This window comes from Panthera onca, chromosome D3 (assembly GCF_046562875.1).
Source record: "Panthera onca isolate mPanOnc1 chromosome D3, mPanOnc1 haplotype 2, whole genome shotgun sequence".
In the NCBI taxonomy this organism is placed as follows: domain Eukaryota; kingdom Metazoa; phylum Chordata; class Mammalia; order Carnivora; family Felidae; genus Panthera; species Panthera onca.
This window is the reverse complement of record NC_138350.1, coordinates 66,381,019-66,400,548: the sequence shown is the minus strand read 5'-3', so window position 1 is coordinate 66,400,548 and position 19,530 is coordinate 66,381,019. Positions and strand designations below refer to the sequence as shown.

The window sequence follows — 19,530 nt, the reverse complement described above, 5'->3', positions numbered from 1 at the left end:
AGATAATGTGGTACTAGCACCTGTACATGATCTTATATTTTAAGCTGCTTTTGCTAGATCTGGAGATTTTGGGGGCTGAAGGAGCCTTAGAGAGCATAATCACCTAATTTTATAGATGAAGTAGCAGAGGCCCAGAGAGGTTAACCTGATTCTTTTGAAAATAAAAGAATTGGACCACGTGAGTTGTGACCCAGGGGCGGGTGACACAAAGAGGTAACTGTGAGAGGTTTACCCCACCTCCTCTGCATCTATCCCCCAAATCTCCAGGCATCGCCCACAACCCTCCTCCTCATTAAGTATACAATCTAGTAAAACCTATGATTCACTGCAGAAGCAAAGCTTCCAGGCAAGTCCCCCTGGATGCCGTCTCCCCTCTCCCAGCCCAGGGTAGAAATCCTGGATTGGTCACTGTCCACTTACAGGAACAACCTTCCTTCTCTGTCACCAGTGTCAAGTTTTGTGGGCCTTCAGAAACTGGAGGATTTGTTGGTATCCTGTGGTTTCTTTTATTTCCTTTATCCTCCTGTGTTCTCTCCCTACCTGATTTGCATTTAGGGCCGATTTTGGAGATGGTGTTTATGTGTGTCTGTGGGAAATGATACATTTCTTCTTCCCTATAGATACTAACTAGCTGGCCTATTTAAGCTTAATTTCTTCTTGGCAGATTAATTATTCTTTTTTTTTTTCTTTTTTCTTTTGACTAGTGTCTCTTCCAGCAGCAGCACATGGGCCTCCAAAGTCCTTTCTGGGACTAATGTGCTGCTTTTCTATTTTCTATTTTAGGGGACCATGAGAAGTTCAGGAGGTGATTAATTTGCATACTTGGCCTCAATATCTAAAATTCAACATGATCAGACTCAGCCTCTTACTGCTGCTGTCAAAGACAAAGCTAGACACCAGTTACAATGGTAAAGATAGATTTTAATCAGTAATATACTGAGACTACTGAGAGGAATAGGAAAGAGAGTCGAATGTGAACTGAGCTCAATTTGAATTTGTACAGAGGAGACAGGGCATTTTAAAGGGAGAATGAGAGAGAAGAAAAGGAGGTGAACAGGGGCTCTGTAAAGTCAAAAGATGGGAAAATGACAGAGGGGTGGTCAGTATAAATGTTGACTGGCCAGTTGGGACTGTTAGCTGGCAATTATCAAAGTTAGGATTCTACCCTCCCACAGACACTGGGAAACAAGAGGCCCTATTCTCTCTGAAGATTACATTTTAAAGGAATGGCTTTCAGGTCAGAAAGACACTCCTGAATTACAGGAAATACATATACATCTCAAAGGCACAGAGGAAGGAGTCACAATGTAGGCCTTTTTAAGGAAAATGTTGCAAGAAAGGATGGTCAGGGGCCTATTTTCAGGTTGGCTAGAACAAACAGTAAATACTTTTGGCAGCCTTGAGCTTTCTTTAAGGGGGGCTGGGGTCATCCTAAGGATGTGGCCTTCAGCTTTTAGGAACTATGTTACCGTTTAAGGGAGGGGCAGGAAAGTGGATGAAATCATTTGCCTTGAGAGTCTAGTTTCCATAGGCTGAGGTTGAAGCCTAGTGGAGAAGAGGGCTCAATAGAGGCCTGGCTAGTTTGATCAAAGATAGACTGTTTCTGAGTAATTTTAGTACATGTCATTTTCACTTTAAATTTTTAACAAATGTATTTGCCAAAGCCTCTGTTTCTTCATCTGTAAAATAGGAATATTAACATCCCATACAGCTCTGGGGAGTGTCAAGTACAGTGTATTTCAAAAGAAATACAATGCAAGCCTCACATGTCATTAACAACGTCCTCATAGCCACATTAAAAAAAAAAAAAAGCAGAAGTTAATGTTAACAATTCACTTTATCTACCTAATATATTTAAAATATTTCAACAGGCAATCAACATTTAAAAATTAACGAAAGATTTGACGTTCTTGTTTTCGTCCTAAGCCTTTGAAATCCCGTGTGTACAGTCTTTCCCACTTTACAGCACCCCAACGGCCACCAGCCACATTTCCAGCTTTGAGCAGCCACGCGTGCCTGGCCACGGCACTGGACCTCACAGGTCTAGACAGCGGAGCCGACCCGCCTGGCTGACGTGAGCGTGGGGCGGGTCCTAGCCGGATGGGGGCGGAGCTTCTGGGAGAGCGCGTTTGGGGCCTGCCCGGCTCCCGTAGGAGAGCGCTGGTCGTGGCGGCGCCACGTCCCCTGCGGCGGCGGGAGAAAGAACGGTCGGGCCTCGGGCGGCTCCGGGAGGCTATGGCCTTTACGTTATACTCGCTGCTGCAGGCGGCCCTGCTCTGCGTCAATGCCATCGCCGTGCTGCACGAAGAACGCTTCCTCAAGAACAGTGAGTAAGGCCGCGGGGCCGGGCTGGGCGGGGGGGGGGAGGCGGCGGCGGAGCCCCGGGGGAACGGTGCCCGGTCGGGCCGCGGGAGGGGCAGCCTGGGCCGGGACCGACGGGAGGCCGAGGGCTCTACTCTTAGGGCCCTTCCTTGACGGGAGGAAGCCGAGCCACTTCCGTCTCACGGAGTTTGAGCTCAACAACGGGGTGAAGATTGTTTAACAGGTGCGCCCTGTGTGCCGGACCCCCGGGGTCGGGATGGGGAGGGATACAGAAGACCCAGGGGCGCCCCTGCCCCTCCGGTTTGTTTAGGTTAGTAATTTAATGCACTCGTCTGTGACTGTTTTTAATGGTCAGAAACCTGGGATCTGAGTTTTTAGGTACAGAGGGAGGGGCGTGGCTCATTTTGGAGTGTGGGTAATTAGAAGAATGAACTGATGGAGGGCCGTAGGGTTCCTGGTCTTTGCGGATAGGAGGAAAAGGACAGTGTTCGGATTATCAGGACATCCAGCTACCCACGTTCCTAGAAAAGTTTATGCAGCACAGCTTATTGGATGCCTACAATGTGCCAGGCTAGAATCTAAGAATAGCAAGATGAAGACACAATTATGTCCGCTGGTAACTCACAATACAGCGATTTGTGTGCCATCCCGGGCAGGCCACTTTTTGCTGTATGAGGCAAAATTAAGACAGGATAGTCTGTGATGTAACGTCATTTATCTGCACAGGTATGCCAGATACACAGAGTATACCATCATTTGTCTGCAGGCGTACCAGACATATCTGTGTGAATCACTGAAACTCAGACCCATGAGCAAGATTGGTTCATTTATTCCTTCAGATTTGTTGAGCACAAACTGTGTGCTGGGCCCATGTAATTAGGAGGTGGGGTTACAGCAGTCCCCCTGCCCTTCTAATGGAAGTTCATTTAAATTAAAAAATGAACAAGGAATAATGACAAGTATGCAGAATATTGTGAAACAGAAGTGCAGGGAAACGCTGATGTGTGAATCTTTGAAAGCTTCGTGGATGAAGCGGGTCTAACCCAAAATCTGAAAAGTGAGTAAACGTTAATTTGGTGAAGGCTAAAGGTTGGGAGAAGTTGGGAGGGTGAGGAGTAAAACTGAGTGTGAAAACTGGGGCAGGTGAAAACAAGGTCTTAAACAGAGTAGTGACATGACCAGATTCGTGTTATTTGCAAGATCCTTCTCACTGCAGTGGAGAACAGACTGAACAGGGTAGAATAGTGGATGTGGGAGGCACCATTTCAAACAGGGCAAATAGAAATGGTGGGTATCACATCAGTTGAATGGGTGTAATAATAACTAACACTGAACACCATGTACCAGGATCTGTATCAAGTGCTTTGCTTATATTATTAACTCGTGTAAACTTCACAACACCCTGTGAGATCGGTACTGTTTTCATCCCCACTTTACAAGATGGGAAACCTGACGCACAAAAGAGAGGAGGTAACTTTTCTATGATCACACAGCTAGAAAGTGGCAGAGCTAGGATTCACCTTAGGCATTCTGACTCAGAAGTCTGTCTCCTCATTAGTATACTATGCAGAAAAGTAGAAAAGATCTTACGGGGGCTGGATTTTTCTCCCCCACGAGATACATTGAAGTCCTAACCCTTGGTACCTGTGAAGATGACATCATTTGGAAATAGGGTCTTTCAGGTGTAATCGAGAAGGTCACACTGGATGAGGACGGCCAATGAGGTGTCCATATATGGAGAGAGAGAGACACACAGGGGGAAGAAGGCCAAATGACAACAGAGGCAGAGAGTGCAGGGATGTAGCTAGACAGTGGAGAATGCCGGGAATTGCCGGTAACTACCAGAAGCTGCGAGAGGCATAGATGAGAACATTCCTCAGAGGCCCCAAAAGGAACCAACTCTGCTGACGCCTTGATTTTGGACTTCCGGTCCCCAGAACTGTGAGAAAATAAATTTCTGTCGTGTTAAGCCGTCCAGTTTGCGGCACTTTGTTATGGTAGTCCTGGAGACTAATACCGATCAGGAGATATTTCGAAAGTGGAAAAAGCAGGATTTACTGTTTGGATGTTGGGAATGAGGGAGGGAAGAAAAAGTCAGAGTCAAAGATCTCCTGGTTTTCTGGCTTAAGCATCTGAGTGAAACATAGTACCTTTACCAAGGTGTAGAGAGTACTGGAAGAAAAATGAGGGCAGCAGTGGTGGGTAAGAAGGTGAAAAGATAGCGAAATAAGTTTTGGACATGGTGAGTTTGAGATTTCTGTGAGATAGGCAAGTGCAGATGTGGAATAGTCTGTTGGAGTTAAGTCTATAGAACAGAACCAAGAGTCACAGGAGAGCTTGCATTTGAGTTTATCGAGCACAGGTGATGAATGAAGCCACCACTTAAAGAGAGAAAATCTCTCAGGGAAAGAATAGATGACAAAGAGAATTGGTGACCAGGACAGTCCCAGAATCTCTTTGAGTATTTAAGGTTTACGTAGAGATGGGAGAACTGACAGGAGAAGTTGCTGAGTGAGCAAAACAAGAGAAGAGGGAACACGTAGCAGTGGGTTTCACAGAAGCCAAGGGGTGTTAGAAGGAGAGGTAGTACGCCAGTGGAACGTTCTGAGGAGTAAGATAAGGATGGAGAAGTGTCCTAAGCATTCAGAGTAATAGCAGTCATTGGTGATTCTGCACAGGTGGCTGTAACTGTGGGTAAAATCCAAATTGGAATGTGTTGAGAAGTGAGTGGAAAGTGATAAATTGGAGATCACCATAGCAAACACGATAATAATGAAAAAGACGGAGATCTGCGAGAATTACCAAAATGTGACACCTCTAGAGACACAAAGTGAGCTGTTGGAAAAATGGCACCATTAGACTTGCTTGACAGAGGATTGCCACAAACCTCTGATCTGTAAAAAACACAGTATCGGGGAAGTGAAATAAAGGGAAGCAATGAAGCAAGGTGTGCCTGTCTAACGTTGCGTAAGTTGAAAGTGTACAAGGATCGTTGGCTACACAGGTATACTGCAGAACGCTTATTACCGCAGTTAGTGTTCTTCACCTCACATAATTGTAATTTTGTTGTTGTGGTTGTGGGGGCGAGAACATTTAAAATTTTCTCTCAAGGCAACTCTCAGGTATACAGTACAGTATCGTTAACCATGGTCACCATGCGGTACGTTAGATCCCTGAAACTCACTCGTCTTATCACTGAGTTCGTACCTTTGGACCAGGAACTTCCCATTTGCCTCACTGCTCAACCCCTGGCAACCACCATATTACTCTGTTGCTGTGAATTTGATGTTTGTAGATCCCACATGTAAGTGAGATAATACAATATTTGTCTTTGACTTAATTTCACTTGCTGTAATACTGTCAGGATATACTCACGTTGTCACAAATGACAGCTTTCTCTTTTTTGTGGCTGAATAATACTCCATTTTATATATACACCACATTTCCTTTTCCCGCTCATCTATCAGTGGGCACCTAGGTTGTTTCTTGGCTATTGTGAATAATGCAGTGAACATGGGCGTGCAGATATCTCAAGATAGTGATTTCATCTCTTGGATAAATTCTCAGAAGTGAGATTGCTGGATCATGTAGTAGTTCTGTTTTTAATTTTTTTGAGGAACCTCTACACTATTCTTCATCGTGACTGTACCCATTTACATTTCCCTCAACCAAGCGCAAGGGTTCCCTTTTTCCACATCCTTGCCAGCATTTATTATCTCTTGTCTCTCCCCCCTCCCCCTGCATCTACAGTTTGGATGTTTTTTGTTTGTTTTTGTTTTTTATTTTGAGAGAGCGAGCACATGAGCGCGAGCAGGGGAGGGGCAGAGAGAGGGAGAGACAGAATCCCAAGCAGGCTCTGCGTGGTTAGCGCAGAGCCTGATGGGGGGCCCGAACCCACGAACCATGAAATCATGACCTGAGCTGAGATCCAGAGTCAGACACTTAACCATCTGAGCTACCCAAGTGTCTCTATCTCTTGTTTTTTGTTTTTTGGGTTTTTTTGATAATGGCCATTCTAACAGGTGTGAAATGATTTCTCATTGTGGTTTTGATTTGTATTTCTCTGATGATAAGTGATATTGAACACCTTTTCATATACTTGTTGGCCATTTTTGTGTCTTTAAAAAAATGTCTATTCAAATCTTCTACCCATTTTTTAAAAATTTTATTTTGCAAGAGAGCTTGGGGTTCTCTCTCTCCCTCTTTTTCTGCCCCTCCCCTGCTCGCTCTCTATTCCTCTCTCTCTCTCTCTCTCTCTCTCTCTCTCTCTCTCTCTGTCTCACTTTCTCTCAAAATAAATACACTTTTAAAAAGATGAATATATTAACACTTAGTATTAATACTTAATATTATTGATGTACAGATTTAATGCAATGTCTATCAAAATTCCAGTTGGCTTTTTACAGAAACTGACACGTTGCTTCTAAAGGAAATGGACCCAGTATTGCCAAAATGATCTTGAAAGAGAATACAATGCCCAGACCTTACTCCAGACCTGCATTAATATTTTCCAGAAGTGAGGGGCGCCTGGGTGGCGCAGTCGGTTAAGCGTCCGACTTCAGCCAGGTCACGATCTCGCGGTCTGTGAGTTCGAGCCCCGCGTCAGGCTCTGGGCTGATGGCTCGGAGCCTGGAGCCTGTTTCCGATTCTGTGTCTCCCTCTCTCTCTGCCCCTCCCCCGTTCATGCTCTGTCTCTCTCTGTCCCAAAAATAAATAAAAAACGTTGGAAAAAAAAATTTATTAAAAAAAATATTTTCCAGAAGTGAAGTTCACTAGTGTCTTTTCCAAAATTTCTGCAGGTGACTTAGCTTTTTGCCCCTAAATGAAAATCACTGCTACAAAACCGTTGGAATGCCCCGGAAATGTTAATACTTTGCCTCCTAGAACTTTGTCTTCATTTCCTCTTCTCTCCAGAAGTAGCACAGATATTTTATCTGAACATGTGTTTTGAATATGGTCCCAGAGCTAAGGAAAAACCTACATTGTCATACCTTAAGTGGATAAGCTGTTTTAAAACATTTAAGGGACGCCTGGCTGGCTAAGTCAGTAGAGCATACAGCTCTTGATCTCAGGGTTGTGAGTTCAAGCCCCACATTGGGCATGGAGCCTACTTAAAAATAACAACAACAACACCTTTATTTAGGGGTGCCTGGCTGGCTCAGTTGGAGGACGGTAGGACTCGGTTGTGAGTTTGACCCTCATGTGATTACTACTACAAAAAAAAAAAATAAATAATAATAATAATAATAAACAAAATATCTAGCCGAACTATGGAAAGAGCCCAAATGTCCATCAGCTAGTGAATGGATAAAGAAGATGTGATATATATGCACAATGGAATATTACTTGGCCATCAAAAAGAATGAAATCTTGTCATTTGCAATGATGTGGATGGACTTAGAGTAATTGTGCTAAACAAAATAAGTCAGAGAAAGACAAATACCATATGATTTCACTCATATGTGGAAGTTAAGAAACAAAACAGAGAAACATATGGGAAAGAGGAAGAAACAAGCCATAAGAGACTCTGAATGATAGAGAACAAACTAAGGGTTGATGGAGGGAGGTGGGTGGGAGATGGGTTAAATGGGTGATGGGTATAAGGGGGGCACTTGTGATGAGCACTGGGTATTGTCTGTAAGTGATGAAGCACTTGAATACTCCTGAAACCAATACTGTACTGTATGTTAACTAACTGGAATTTGAATAAAAATTTGACAAGATTTTAAAAAGTTAAATAGTAAAAAAAAACCAAAAAACTAAATATGTTTTAAAATAGAATTTTAAAGTATTTTAAGCATTTGTTAAATATTGCTTATGTAGGCTCTTAACTCTTGCCTAGATTTTTATAGTAACCTCCTCAGTGGTCCCCTCCCTCCAATTTTGTTTCTCTTTGTTCTACCCTCCATGAGAAGCTGAACATGTTCCTCAGTGGTTTGAAATTCTTGAATTTTCCAACATCCATAGCCTTTAATATAAAAGTCAGACTTCCTCGTGTGACTTATAAACTCACATCACATTATGATGTGTCCCTTCCTCCCTTTCCTTCCCTTCTTTGACCCTTCTGCAGTGTTTACCCCATGTGCCGTTCTTACCATGGTTCTCTCTCTTCTCTACGCATACTTCTCTGCCTTCAGTGACTTTGACTTAGGTCACGATGACCTTTAAGGCATATCTTTGCCATTTGCCTCTCCCAGAAACCATCACTGACCTATTCCATGGGCCGTAGCACCACTGCAGTTTCATTCCGTCTTTTCCAGTAGGCTGATGACAGGGATTCTTTCATTTTTACAATTCCATCAGTCAGTGAGTATTTTCTAAGTAACTGAATAATGTTACCATTATCGTATTCTTGCAATTCCTGATTTGAGAGCTGTATGTTTAATCAAATAGTTGAACCAGTACTTTGATTGCAGTGCAGAGAATGTGTTGTATCCTCTAGTGTTTCACAATGACACAAATTCCCTTTTTGTGCAAGGAAAAAAAAAAAAGACATAGTGAATTTTAATACCCGTCCAAATTATTCTTACTAGTTTTTGCTTATGGTGCCCAGTATGTATCCCTTTGACGAGGATCATGTCCACTAGTAGTTATGAGTGCTACAAAAGAAGCATTTCGTACATGAAACATTATGAGTCCACTATGGCTGCCATAACAGAATATCATAGCCTGGGTGGCTTAAACAACAGAAATTTATTTTCGCACAGTTCTAGAGGCTGGAAGTCTGAGATAAGGGTGCCAACATGGTTGAGCTCTGGTGGGGGTATTCTGGCTTGCAGATGGCCGCCTTCTCACTGCGTCCTCACATGGCTAGGTGGAAGTGAGGAGGGGAATCGAGATCTCTTTCTTCCTCTTTTTTGTTAGGCCACAGTCCTATCAAATTAGTGCCTTGCCCTTATGACCCATGTAACCATACTTAGCTCCTTAAGACCCCATCTCCACGTAAGCTTCAACACAGGAATGTGGGGAGAACACAATTCAGTCCATCGCAAGTAATTAAAATATTATTACAAGGTATTTTGGTTCAGGGTTTAAGTGACTGCTCCAAAGCCAATGTAATATTAGAGTTTAGAGTAGTGAGATCTGTAACTATATGTCTGTAAATATATACTCCTGAAAAGCATTTGTTGAATTTCATCACAGATTAAGCAGAAATTATTACATCGGGCTGAGAATTACGTGGACCCACGAGAGATTAGTCCAAGTTACCAGATCGTTTACTTCAATATTGATCTTGTTGATCAAAGTAGTTTTTTCTTTTTTTTAATGTTTGTTTAGAGAGAGCGCTAGAGTTCTCTCTCTCTCTCTCTCTCGCATGCGCGTGCACGGGGGAGGGGCAGAGAGAGAGAGGGAGTGAGAGGATCCCAACAGGCTCCGCGCTGTCAGCACAGAGCCTGATGCAGGGCTTGATCCCATCAACCATGAGATAGATCATGACCTGAGCCGAAATCGAGTTGTATGCTCAACCCAGTGAGCCACCAGGCGCCCCTTAATCAAGGTAATTTTTTAAAACGTATGTTAGAGTTCTTTGTGTAGTTTATTAGGTACTTTCACATCTGTGATTGGCATTTGATTCACATACAAACTTGATGACATTGACAAAGTGAAGCACACTTACCTCTTTTGCAGATATGGAAACTGATCTTAGAGAGGCTGAGATTTGCCCAGGGTCAGCCAGCCCTCAGAACAGTAGCTAATGCTTTTTCTTCAGAATGTATTTAGCTGAAGGTTTTTGGCTCAATCTGGATGGATTGCTATTTTGTGTATGACTTTTTGAAGTCTGGGCAGCAGAAGAACATGTTTAGTGTTTGCTAATAACTAACTTTTATATTTAATTCTATTCCTAAAATTATGGCAGCTGGCCAGTGCTGGCAGGTCTTATCATTTATTCTTTTCTAGGCCCTCTAGCTATGAAAGTGTCAAGAGAGCTGCAGAATTAAATCTTTCTCCTTTAAAAAAAAAAAAAAGGACAAAACTCTTTAAAGCTTTTGGCCAGTTTCCTTAGGAAAACAACCGAGACTCCCTAAGTAGCAGTTGGAGGGAAAGCTATTTGTTAGAATAAAAAAATAATCCATGGCACCTGGTCTTTTACTTGTCACTCTTGTGTTTGTCCATAGAATATCTAGACAGATGATTTACTCTCTACCCAAAATTTAGTTTTCATTCTAGGGACTTGAGAATAGAGACTAGGCTAAAGTTAACTGATAACTTACTGTTTATTTTTGAGACAGAGAGAGACATACTGTGAGCAGGGGACAGGCAGACAGAGAGGGAGACAGTCTCCAGCCTCTGAGCTGTCAGCACAGAGCCCGACACGGGGCTCAAACCCACAAACAGCAAGATCATGACCTGAGCCAAAGTCATATGCTTAACCAACTGAGCCTCCCAGGTGCCCCAGAAATTATGTTTTCTGATAAAAAACTGGGTGTGTAGAAACAAGTCCTTTTTACCTAGATCTAAGAGATTGTGGCTGTGGGTGGAAAGGATTGATTTTAGTAATGATAACTTCCGAAAAGCAAGTGAAGGAAATGAAACCAACAATTCCATTTAAAGCTGTTTTGGTTTGACTTGATTTGATTTCTATATATATATATAAAATTTATTCTCAAGTTGGCTGACATACAGTGTATATATACAGTGTGGTCTTGGTTTTGGGAGTAGATTCCCGTGATTCATCATTAAAGCTTGTTTTAAAATGTAATTTTAAATATTCAGAGTGATTCCTGAATGAAACCTCTCTACTTGTAGACTTTGTCTCTGCCCTCAGGGGGTTCATGCTCTGCAGAGGAACTTCTAATTGCAGAGGGGATTCTCCAGTGGATGAACATCTTTACAGGCTTTCTTTTGAAATTTCACTTTTCTTTATCAGTATAATGTATAGTGTGTGTGTGGTGTTTAAAGTCAAAAAGCTCTTCTGTTTGTAAAGAAAGATAGAAGCCTCCTGCCCCATCTCTTCAACCTGAGCTTCATTTCTTAAAAGCAGTTATTTTCAACTCTTCCAAGTTTCGAATCCCTGACTTACTGCTGTGGAAGGGTTTTTAGTATAATTATACCATCATCAGCACATTTGTTCTTGTGTGAGCACAAGTACACACACATTTCCCCTACCCCATCTCTCCCATTTTCAGCCAATTATTGGTGATATCTGTATTCCATATTTAACATTACTATCACTGAATATTGCTCACAGCTGAACAATAAAAAAAAACCATGCTGTCATTCTTCTAGCTTTTTTTTGGTGGTTTGGTTATAGGATTCTAGATTGGAACTAATTTTTCTTCAGAGCTTTTTTTGAAGACATTGTTTCACTTAATTTTCTAATTTCCAGTATTGATGTTAAGAAGTCTGATGCCATTCTGTTTCCTGATTTTTTGTGCAACTTGACTGGTCTCTCTGAAAGGCTTTAGGGTGTTCTCCTTATCTTCAGAGGTCTGAGAATGTACAATAATGTGTGCCTCCCTCTGCACCCCCCCCCCCCCCATTAAGCTCTTCTCTGATTGGGCCCTTTTGGCCTAAAGGCTCATGTCCTTCAGTTCTGTAATATTATCTCTTAATATTTCTTTGATAATTTCTTCCTGTTTTTCCTTCTCTCTGGAACTCCAGTTATTTTGACAGGTATATACCCTTTGTTAGCCTTGTCTAATAGGTTTTCTCAACTTAATCTGTCAACCTCTTGAACTTGTTATGCTAACATAGCAAGAACAAGAGCTCCATCTTGATTCCTTAATGTTCCTTTTTATGGCATCCTGTTCTTGTTCCATAGGTCCAATAGCTTTACTCTCTATAGATGTTCATTTTAAAAAATGTGTTGTGGGGTGCCTGGCTGGCTTAGAGCATGCGACTCTTGATCTTGAGGTCGTGAGTTTGAGCCCCATGTTGGGCATAGAGATTACTTAAAAAAATGAAATAAAAAATTAAACCAGTCACTGTAAATACATAAATAGTAAAAATCTTTTCTTCTACTTCTTGCATTGTCTCTTCCTCCGAGTCTCTTTTTCTGTTTTTGTTCTCTTTCCATGTTACAGATTGTTTCTTTTTGACTTCATTTTTTTTTTAATTTTTAAAAATGTTTTTATTTATTTTTGAGACAGAGACAGAGCACAAGCGGGGGAGGGGCAGAGAGCGAGGGACACACAGAATCCGAAGCAGGCTCCAGGCTCTGAGCTGTCAGCACAGAGCCCGACGCGGGGCTCGAACTCACAAACTGTGAGATCATGACCTGAGCCGAAGTCGGACGCTTGACCGACTGAGCCCCCCAGGCGCCCCTTGACTTCATTTTTAAGTGTAAGGCTCAGAGGGGCTCATTGGAAGCCATGGGTGTGGTTGGGGCTTGTTTGCTGGTGGGTCTCACTGGTGCTTAAAGTTGTCCGTTTTGCCGAGGATCCCCCCACCAGATATCAGCATCTGAAGTCTTTCTTCCTGGGCCGCTGGCCAATTACCAGAGTAATTTTCTGACTTCTTGCCTGCAGAATGTCAGTGTTCCGTGATCAGACTTAGAGGTGCGCGGGGAAAATGGGCAAGAGCCTGACACTTCGGTGTGCAGATTTTCACTCCCTCCGCTCACACTGGATACCCCTCACTCTGGAGCTTCTTTGGTTCTCTGCTGAGAGTGAACCTCTTGCCTTTGATGGTGTGAGTGGCACGCCCTTCTGTCAGGTCAGTCCGGGGACGGAGATGGGAGGGCAGGGGGCAGCCCACTGCTCATTTGTAGACTTTCATTGAGTCCTCTTTTTCCTTCCTGTTGTCCACACCGACGCTTTGAGCTTCCTCTCACCTTCCCAGGGTCTCAGTCTCAGCACCGTTCACCTCAGTGTTTCATTGTGTACTTCCTGCAAGGTGCAGGTGTCTAGCTTTCTCTTAGAGTCAGTCACTCTTCTTCATTTATTTCTTATTGTTCAAATTTTGATTGACTTCTCTGGCCTGGAAACGTGTCTCTTGTTAGTCTGTATTCTCTGTTGTCATTTTTAGTAGGGTTTCACAGGTGAAAGCTAAGATAAAAGTGTGTATCCATTGATGAGGTTCAAGGTTCAGGACATGCTGCCCCAAACTATGACACCTTGGCAGTATTGAGTATTTTCAGCTGAAGGAGTCTGAGAGAATGGCAGATGCAGGAAGGTCACCCTCCCCATCTGCTCCCGCCTTGCCTCCTTTCTCAAAGCAGGAGCTTAGTCTCCCTTGCCAATCTCACCAGAATGCAAGACTGTATAAACAAACCTTGTTACTTTCCCACCATTTATTACCCCCCATTCTCAGCTCAAACTCCTTTGTCTTATCAGTTCTTCACAGATGTATTGTTTCTTTGTCTCAAAAGTTTCCTGCTCTGGTCACTTCTTTGAAGTGACTGAAGCCTTCTCTGAAGTCTCCCAGGTACATGTAAAAAGTTAATAGAGTTTGTATGCTTTTCTCCTGTTTATCTGTTTTTATCAGTTTAATTTTCGGACATAGCCAGGGACCCCAGGAGGGTCAGGGTCAACTTTTTCCTCCCCGACCCCATCGTGTTGAACCAGAACCACACTGCATTTTCGTTGTGCAGAACTGTCACAGAGGCTTCTGTAAGCCCGTTATCCCAGCCATGTTGCTTTCCCATAGAAGTTTTCCTGTAGCAGTTATGCAGGTTGGACACTGACACCGCTGCTGGTGGGACGTCATTCTGTGTGTCCTGTGTGTCTGCGGAGTCTGATACGAAATCGTGTTGCCACACTGTAAGTAGGTGAAGGCTGGTGCCACAGTTTGAACTTAAATTACAAAAAGAGGATTGCCATTCAGTGGCGAATGCTGGCTGAGCTGCTGGAAGAGTGAGACAGTTATTTGGAGGAAAGACATTGTAGTAAAATTCGTCATACATTAAAAGCAAATGCTGGGAAAGCAGCATAAGTACATTTGCTTGCTGGAGAGAGTACATCTGGAGGTAGGAGGGTAACGTTGCCCAGGCAAGATGAAAGTATATTTTCTAAAATTATTTTTAGCTTGGATAGATGTATACATTTAATATTGGAGGACCTGCCCCCCTCCCCTAAAGCTACAATGGATTGATTTGTTCATGTTATAACTTGCTGTGTGGTAAAAATTAAGAAATAGAGTTCTTTGGGAGTCTGCGTCTGTGGTCCTAGAATTTACCTAATTTCCCCGTGTCCCAGATTAACCCAGATAATTCACTTCAATTCTACAAACATTCACTAAGTACTTGCGGTGGGGTGGGGGTACGGGAGAGTGGGAAGGTGAAGAAAGTATAAATTTAGTCCCTGTCTTCCCGGGTTTTATACAGTCTAATGAGAGACACTTGAAAACAACTAACCGCAAAGGAGAACAAAGTCACTACAATCAGTCAGCTATTTGGGGAACAAAGAGAAAGAAGGTTCATTATGCTATGAGAGGAATGTAGGAAAGGCCCTGACACTGAAGGCAGTGACTCAGAAGCTGTCTTTAACATGTACCACAGTTAGTGGGCATTGAGAGTGATGAGGAACACGTGGAGGGTGGTGGTGGGATATAGGGCAAGAATGTGAGTTTAAGGAGTTTGAACTTTATTCAGTAGGCAGTGGGAATCATCACATGATTGTGAGGTGGAAAGATCTGACCCTTTAAGGGAGAAAACTCACAGGGTTAAGACAGCTAGATTACAGAGGCATCTGGTGAAAGAGTCTTGCAAGAGATGGTGTAGGGTCTGACTGTGATGGTGTCTGTACTGTGGGAGCCCAACAAAGAGTGACACCCCTGCCGACTGGGAAGGCCGTCAGCACAACACAAGCTAGGCCCTGAGGGGAGAGTGCTAGTCAGAACACATCAGCTCTGTTGTGAACTTGATTTTTAACTTACTTTTATCCCACAGCATATCTCGGTGTTGATGTGACACAAAAAAGCAAACAACCATTTTTTAACCTTTATTTCAACCAAATAAAAGTTGACTAAACGAGTTACAGTCTTGTTACCTGAGACTTGGTTCTTTCGTGTATAAAATAAAGACCGTCTTCGAGATTAAGGCCCAACCTGTCAGGAATTAAGCCCTACAGTCATGGGAGATACAAAATAATTGAAGATGTGGGCCTGAAATGCGGACAAGAGACAGCCTGCAGAAATGAGGACTTGTAGGTCTTCAGAAGAATGTATGACAATAAAGAAAGAACTAGCAGGTAAAGGGGAAAAAATAATGTTTTATAATATCAGGAAAATGATGCAGAAGAAGGTAAAAGACTCATTTACAGAGAATAAGTGGGGTAGCGGGCTCGGTTGCTCAGCTCTGAATTGAGAAATGAGGAGAGTGATGGAGGGGAAAGTCACCTGCCCTTGCTGGTGGGATGGAGCACAGCTCTCAGAAAGCCTAAGCAAGCGCCACCAGCTAGGTGTCCCTTAACATTTCCTCAAGTAATGTAGCCGGTATGTCTCAGCTGCAACATTTTCATACTGATAATTGTGTTGGATCTTAGAAATTCTGATTTGAGCTAATTAATTATTGAGTTTGACAGTATGCCTTGCTTTTCAGTTTTGACCTGGAAAATGTTTTGTTTAAAAAAGGAGGAAAGGGGCGCCTGAGTGGCTCAGTCAGTTAGGCATCCGACTTTGGCCCAGGTCACGATCTCACGGTTCGTGGGTTCCGGCCCCGTGTCGGACTCTGTGCTGACAGCTCAGAGCCTGGACCCTGCTTCGGAGTCTGTGTCTCCCTCTCTCTCTCTGCCCATCCCCTGCTCGTGCTCTCTCTCTCTCTCTCTCTCTCTCTCTCAAAAATAAAGAAATATTAAAAGAAAAATTTTTAAAAGGAGGAAAAAACCAGTCAGCATGTCACAACAATCCTATTCACTGAATTAAACACCGTGGAATAATTTAGACCTTATATATAAAGTACTATATAATATAGTACTTTATAAAATCAAACTGGAAATAAGATTGTTGCTGTTATCAAAAAGTAAAGAATATACAATATTTAATCAGTACTGTATAACTTTGAAGTCAGATGCCTTTATATTTTATGTCTTTAACAATGACTCAAGCTAATTTTTCAGAAGATGACTAATGAGGAAGCAAGGTGAGTGCATAATAAATTTTAACACAGCTAATCATTTTTATATCCTGCAGTTGGCTGGGGAACAGACCAGGGAATTGGTGGATTCGGAGAGGAGCCAGGAATTAAATCTCAGCTAATGAATCTTATTCGATCTGTAAGAACTGTGATGAGAGGTAAGAAGAAAAACTAGTGAAACACTCTTTAAAGTTTTAATTTTGCAGTGTTGGTTTAAGTAGCAAAGCTTCTGAGGGTGAACATCATCACATACTGTTTTTGTGGCAATTTTTTTTGTCTTTAGCCTGGCTTTACTGTTCAGAAGCTACTGGTTTCTTTCTTAGTTTACCTCTCATTTCTGTCTAAACCACTTGAAGCAAATGGAATGCTCAGTGGTAGAATCTGTTCGCATGACCGGAAACCTGTTCTCAGACCTGAAAGCAGTGTTCTTGCCTTTTGGAACTTCTGTTGCTTCAAGTAGTAAAGTCATCTAGAGTCCTACAAGGCTTTTGAGAGAAGAGCAAAAGTCCTGTGTCTGCCATTCTATTGGAAATTATTTTAGTGCAACTGAAGAAAAAAGGGTTCAAAACTTATTTAAAACAATTAAAATTAGGGCCTCTCTCTCTCCCTCTTTATTAGCTGTTTTGATCACAGCTTTGGATAGAATGGTAAATAAGTTCACTCTCAATTTAGTGGTGAAATGGGTTACCTGGCTGGCTCAGGAGCGTGCCGCTCTTGATCTCAGGGTCGTGAGTTCGAGCCCCATGTGGGGTGTAGAGATTACTTAAATAAATAAAAGTTAAGAAATTTAGTGGTGAAACTGGAGTCTTTGCTCTTTGTTTTTGTTGTTTGTTTGGGGGCGGGGAGGAGCAGAAGGAGAGGGAGAGAATCTCAAGCAGGCTTCATGCCCAGCCCTACCCAGCATGGAGCCCCACTCAGGGTGAGGCTTGATTTCACAACCCATGAGATTATGACCTTAGCTGAAATCAAGAGCTGGATGCTTAACTGGCTGAGCCACCCAGGCGCCTTGTGCTCTTCATTTGTAACATCAAGTGTCACAGCCATGTGGGTCTACTTCCGCCTGGGTCCACTGTGCTGCTGTGTTCCCAGCATTGCACCAGCACCATTCACACATGCTTCGTATTGATCTCGTTGCACCAGGTGACGCTTACCCCAGTCACACAAGCCCTCTTTATAATAAGTTTTGGATCGTATGATCCAGTGCACGTTCCTTTGTTACAAGTGTTTGCAACATGATTATGAATGACCTTGGTAGAGATTTTCATCCTTCCTGGATGCTAGTAACTATTACTTTTTTTCTGCTATTTTCTTTATAGTAACAAACTGTTTTTTTTTTCTTTGCAGTGCCATTGATAATAATAAACTCAATTGCAATTGTATTACTCTTATTATTTGGGTGAAGAACAGTGGGGGAAATGGAGACTCAGAAGAAGAGATGCCAGCAGAAGTTATTACTTTGGTCATTATTGGAATATACATGTCTTCGCTGGTCGTCCTTGCACTTGACAAAAATGTAAACCTGACAATAAAACCAGAGTCCTATTTATCTGATTTTTTTACAAATGTTGCATTTATAATTTCATTATAAAAAAAATTAGGTCATCAGAGGCAGTAACAATCCAAGATTGGGATACATTTGATTGCTAACTATTAATAAAAGTTCATGCTATGGTAAAGATTGTTAAAAGGGTACAGGACTGTCACGTTTATAGAGATTTTTCTCTCTCACTTCTCAGGGATAAATTTTCAATGTTTTGAAGTTCCTCATGACGTGGCTATGATGTGAGAGTGTTTATCTTCCTACATAAAATTTAAAGGATTTTTTAAAAGTGATTACTACAGATAAAATGATAAATAGGTAATTTGGATAATTTTACTTTGAACTCTTTATTTTGTCTATGTATCATCTTGGCTGTGACAAATTCAAATTTATAGAACTATTGAGCAATACTCTCTGATTTCAGGGAGAATTCTAATTTTGTGAGTCAGATAGTCACATGATAGTTGTGCTTTTTTTTCGTGCGTTTGTTATTTTATTAATTGGCCTGAATGATGAGAACAGACCACTCTCTACATATTTCCATTGGTAGAAAAATCTGTGTGAAAAAGTCTACGCCCTTTTTTCAATAATGACTTTTTAAAAATCTGCATAAATATTAGGCTGCAAGAGCAATCCTGAACGATCACAATTAAACTATACTATATAAGACTGTTATGAAGTATTTACCTCTCCCCCAAATTATCACATTTCCGTTTTTTGGAGTAGCAAATTAAGGGGTATAATTCTTTATTCTGTCTGTCAATAGAGAGTCATGCTAGATAAATTTTTCGTTTTGTTTTTATGTCTTAGACCATCCCATATTTGCTCATCCATTAATACAGTTTTATGCAGGAAGATTCAAACTATGTAAATGGTTTTTTTCTGGAAATTATCAGTTATGATAGTTTAAAGGAATAGAATGCCATCTTTGTTATAGGACAACATTTGTAAATAAAGTTAAATTTCCAAGTCAAGCATTTGTTTTTTGTACCTTACCTGTCAGTGTTAACTGAATCCCGTTTCGTGTGTGACACTTGTTTTATACTTGCTTTGCTGTAAAATCACTGAGCATGGGTTTAATGAAAGTAAACATCACACTTTTTTTCTTCAGTGAATTAACTGAATTGCTCATTGCATCAAAGAGACTCATGAGCAACTTTTATTCCATGACTTAAGTTACTTCTAGAACTTTGGAGCAGGTATTGAATGCCTGTTGGCCATGCCTGAATTAGATGATCTTTGGGCCGCAGGCTCGCAGCTGAACTGAAAAGATGTACCTGGGATTCGTAGTTGATTATCTGGCTCATGTGAGTAACTAACATATAACATAAGTTAGAGGCAGTGTTCTTTTGGCCTTACGAAGATCCGATGCAGGAGCCCAAGTTTAATCCACTGGACAGATTCAAAAGATGCAGTTGTTTGAGAGCACTCTGAGGCTGTACAGAATTTTTAAAGGAAAGAAAAAAAGAGACCTTGACCTGATGCCATTTCTCGTGTAAAACTTTACAGCACAACTTCACGCTCATTTAGTGGCAGGGCACTGCCCGAGTTCACGGTCTGTTGGAGAGCAGTCACAGCAGGGCAGGATCAGAGTATTCCGTAGCAAAGTGGTTCTGAGGAAAGTGAAGCACTGAACATCAAAATATTTCATCTC

At 42.0% G+C, this 19,530-nt stretch overlaps 1 protein-coding gene and 1 long non-coding RNA gene across 2 annotated transcripts; both read left to right on the top strand.

Moving 5' to 3' along the window:
• Positions 1 to 2,132: 2,132 nt before the first annotated feature.
• Positions 2,133 to 18,850, top strand: IER3IP1 (immediate early response 3 interacting protein 1). The gene is made up of 3 exons (XM_060613785.3): positions 2,133 to 2,326; positions 16,393 to 16,494; positions 17,681 to 18,850. The coding sequence occupies exons 1-3, from the start codon at positions 2,236 to 2,238 to the stop codon at positions 17,734 to 17,736; spliced, it is 249 nt and encodes an 82-aa protein (XP_060469768.1). The 5' UTR covers positions 2,133 to 2,235; the 3' UTR covers positions 17,737 to 18,850.
• On the top strand, positions 2,352 to 10,355 carry LOC132665978 (uncharacterized). Its single transcript, XR_013551235.2, has 2 exons — positions 2,352 to 3,379; positions 5,001 to 10,355. It is a non-coding gene; the product is annotated as an uncharacterized LOC132665978 (long non-coding RNA).
• Positions 18,851 to 19,530: the final 680 nt, after the last annotated feature.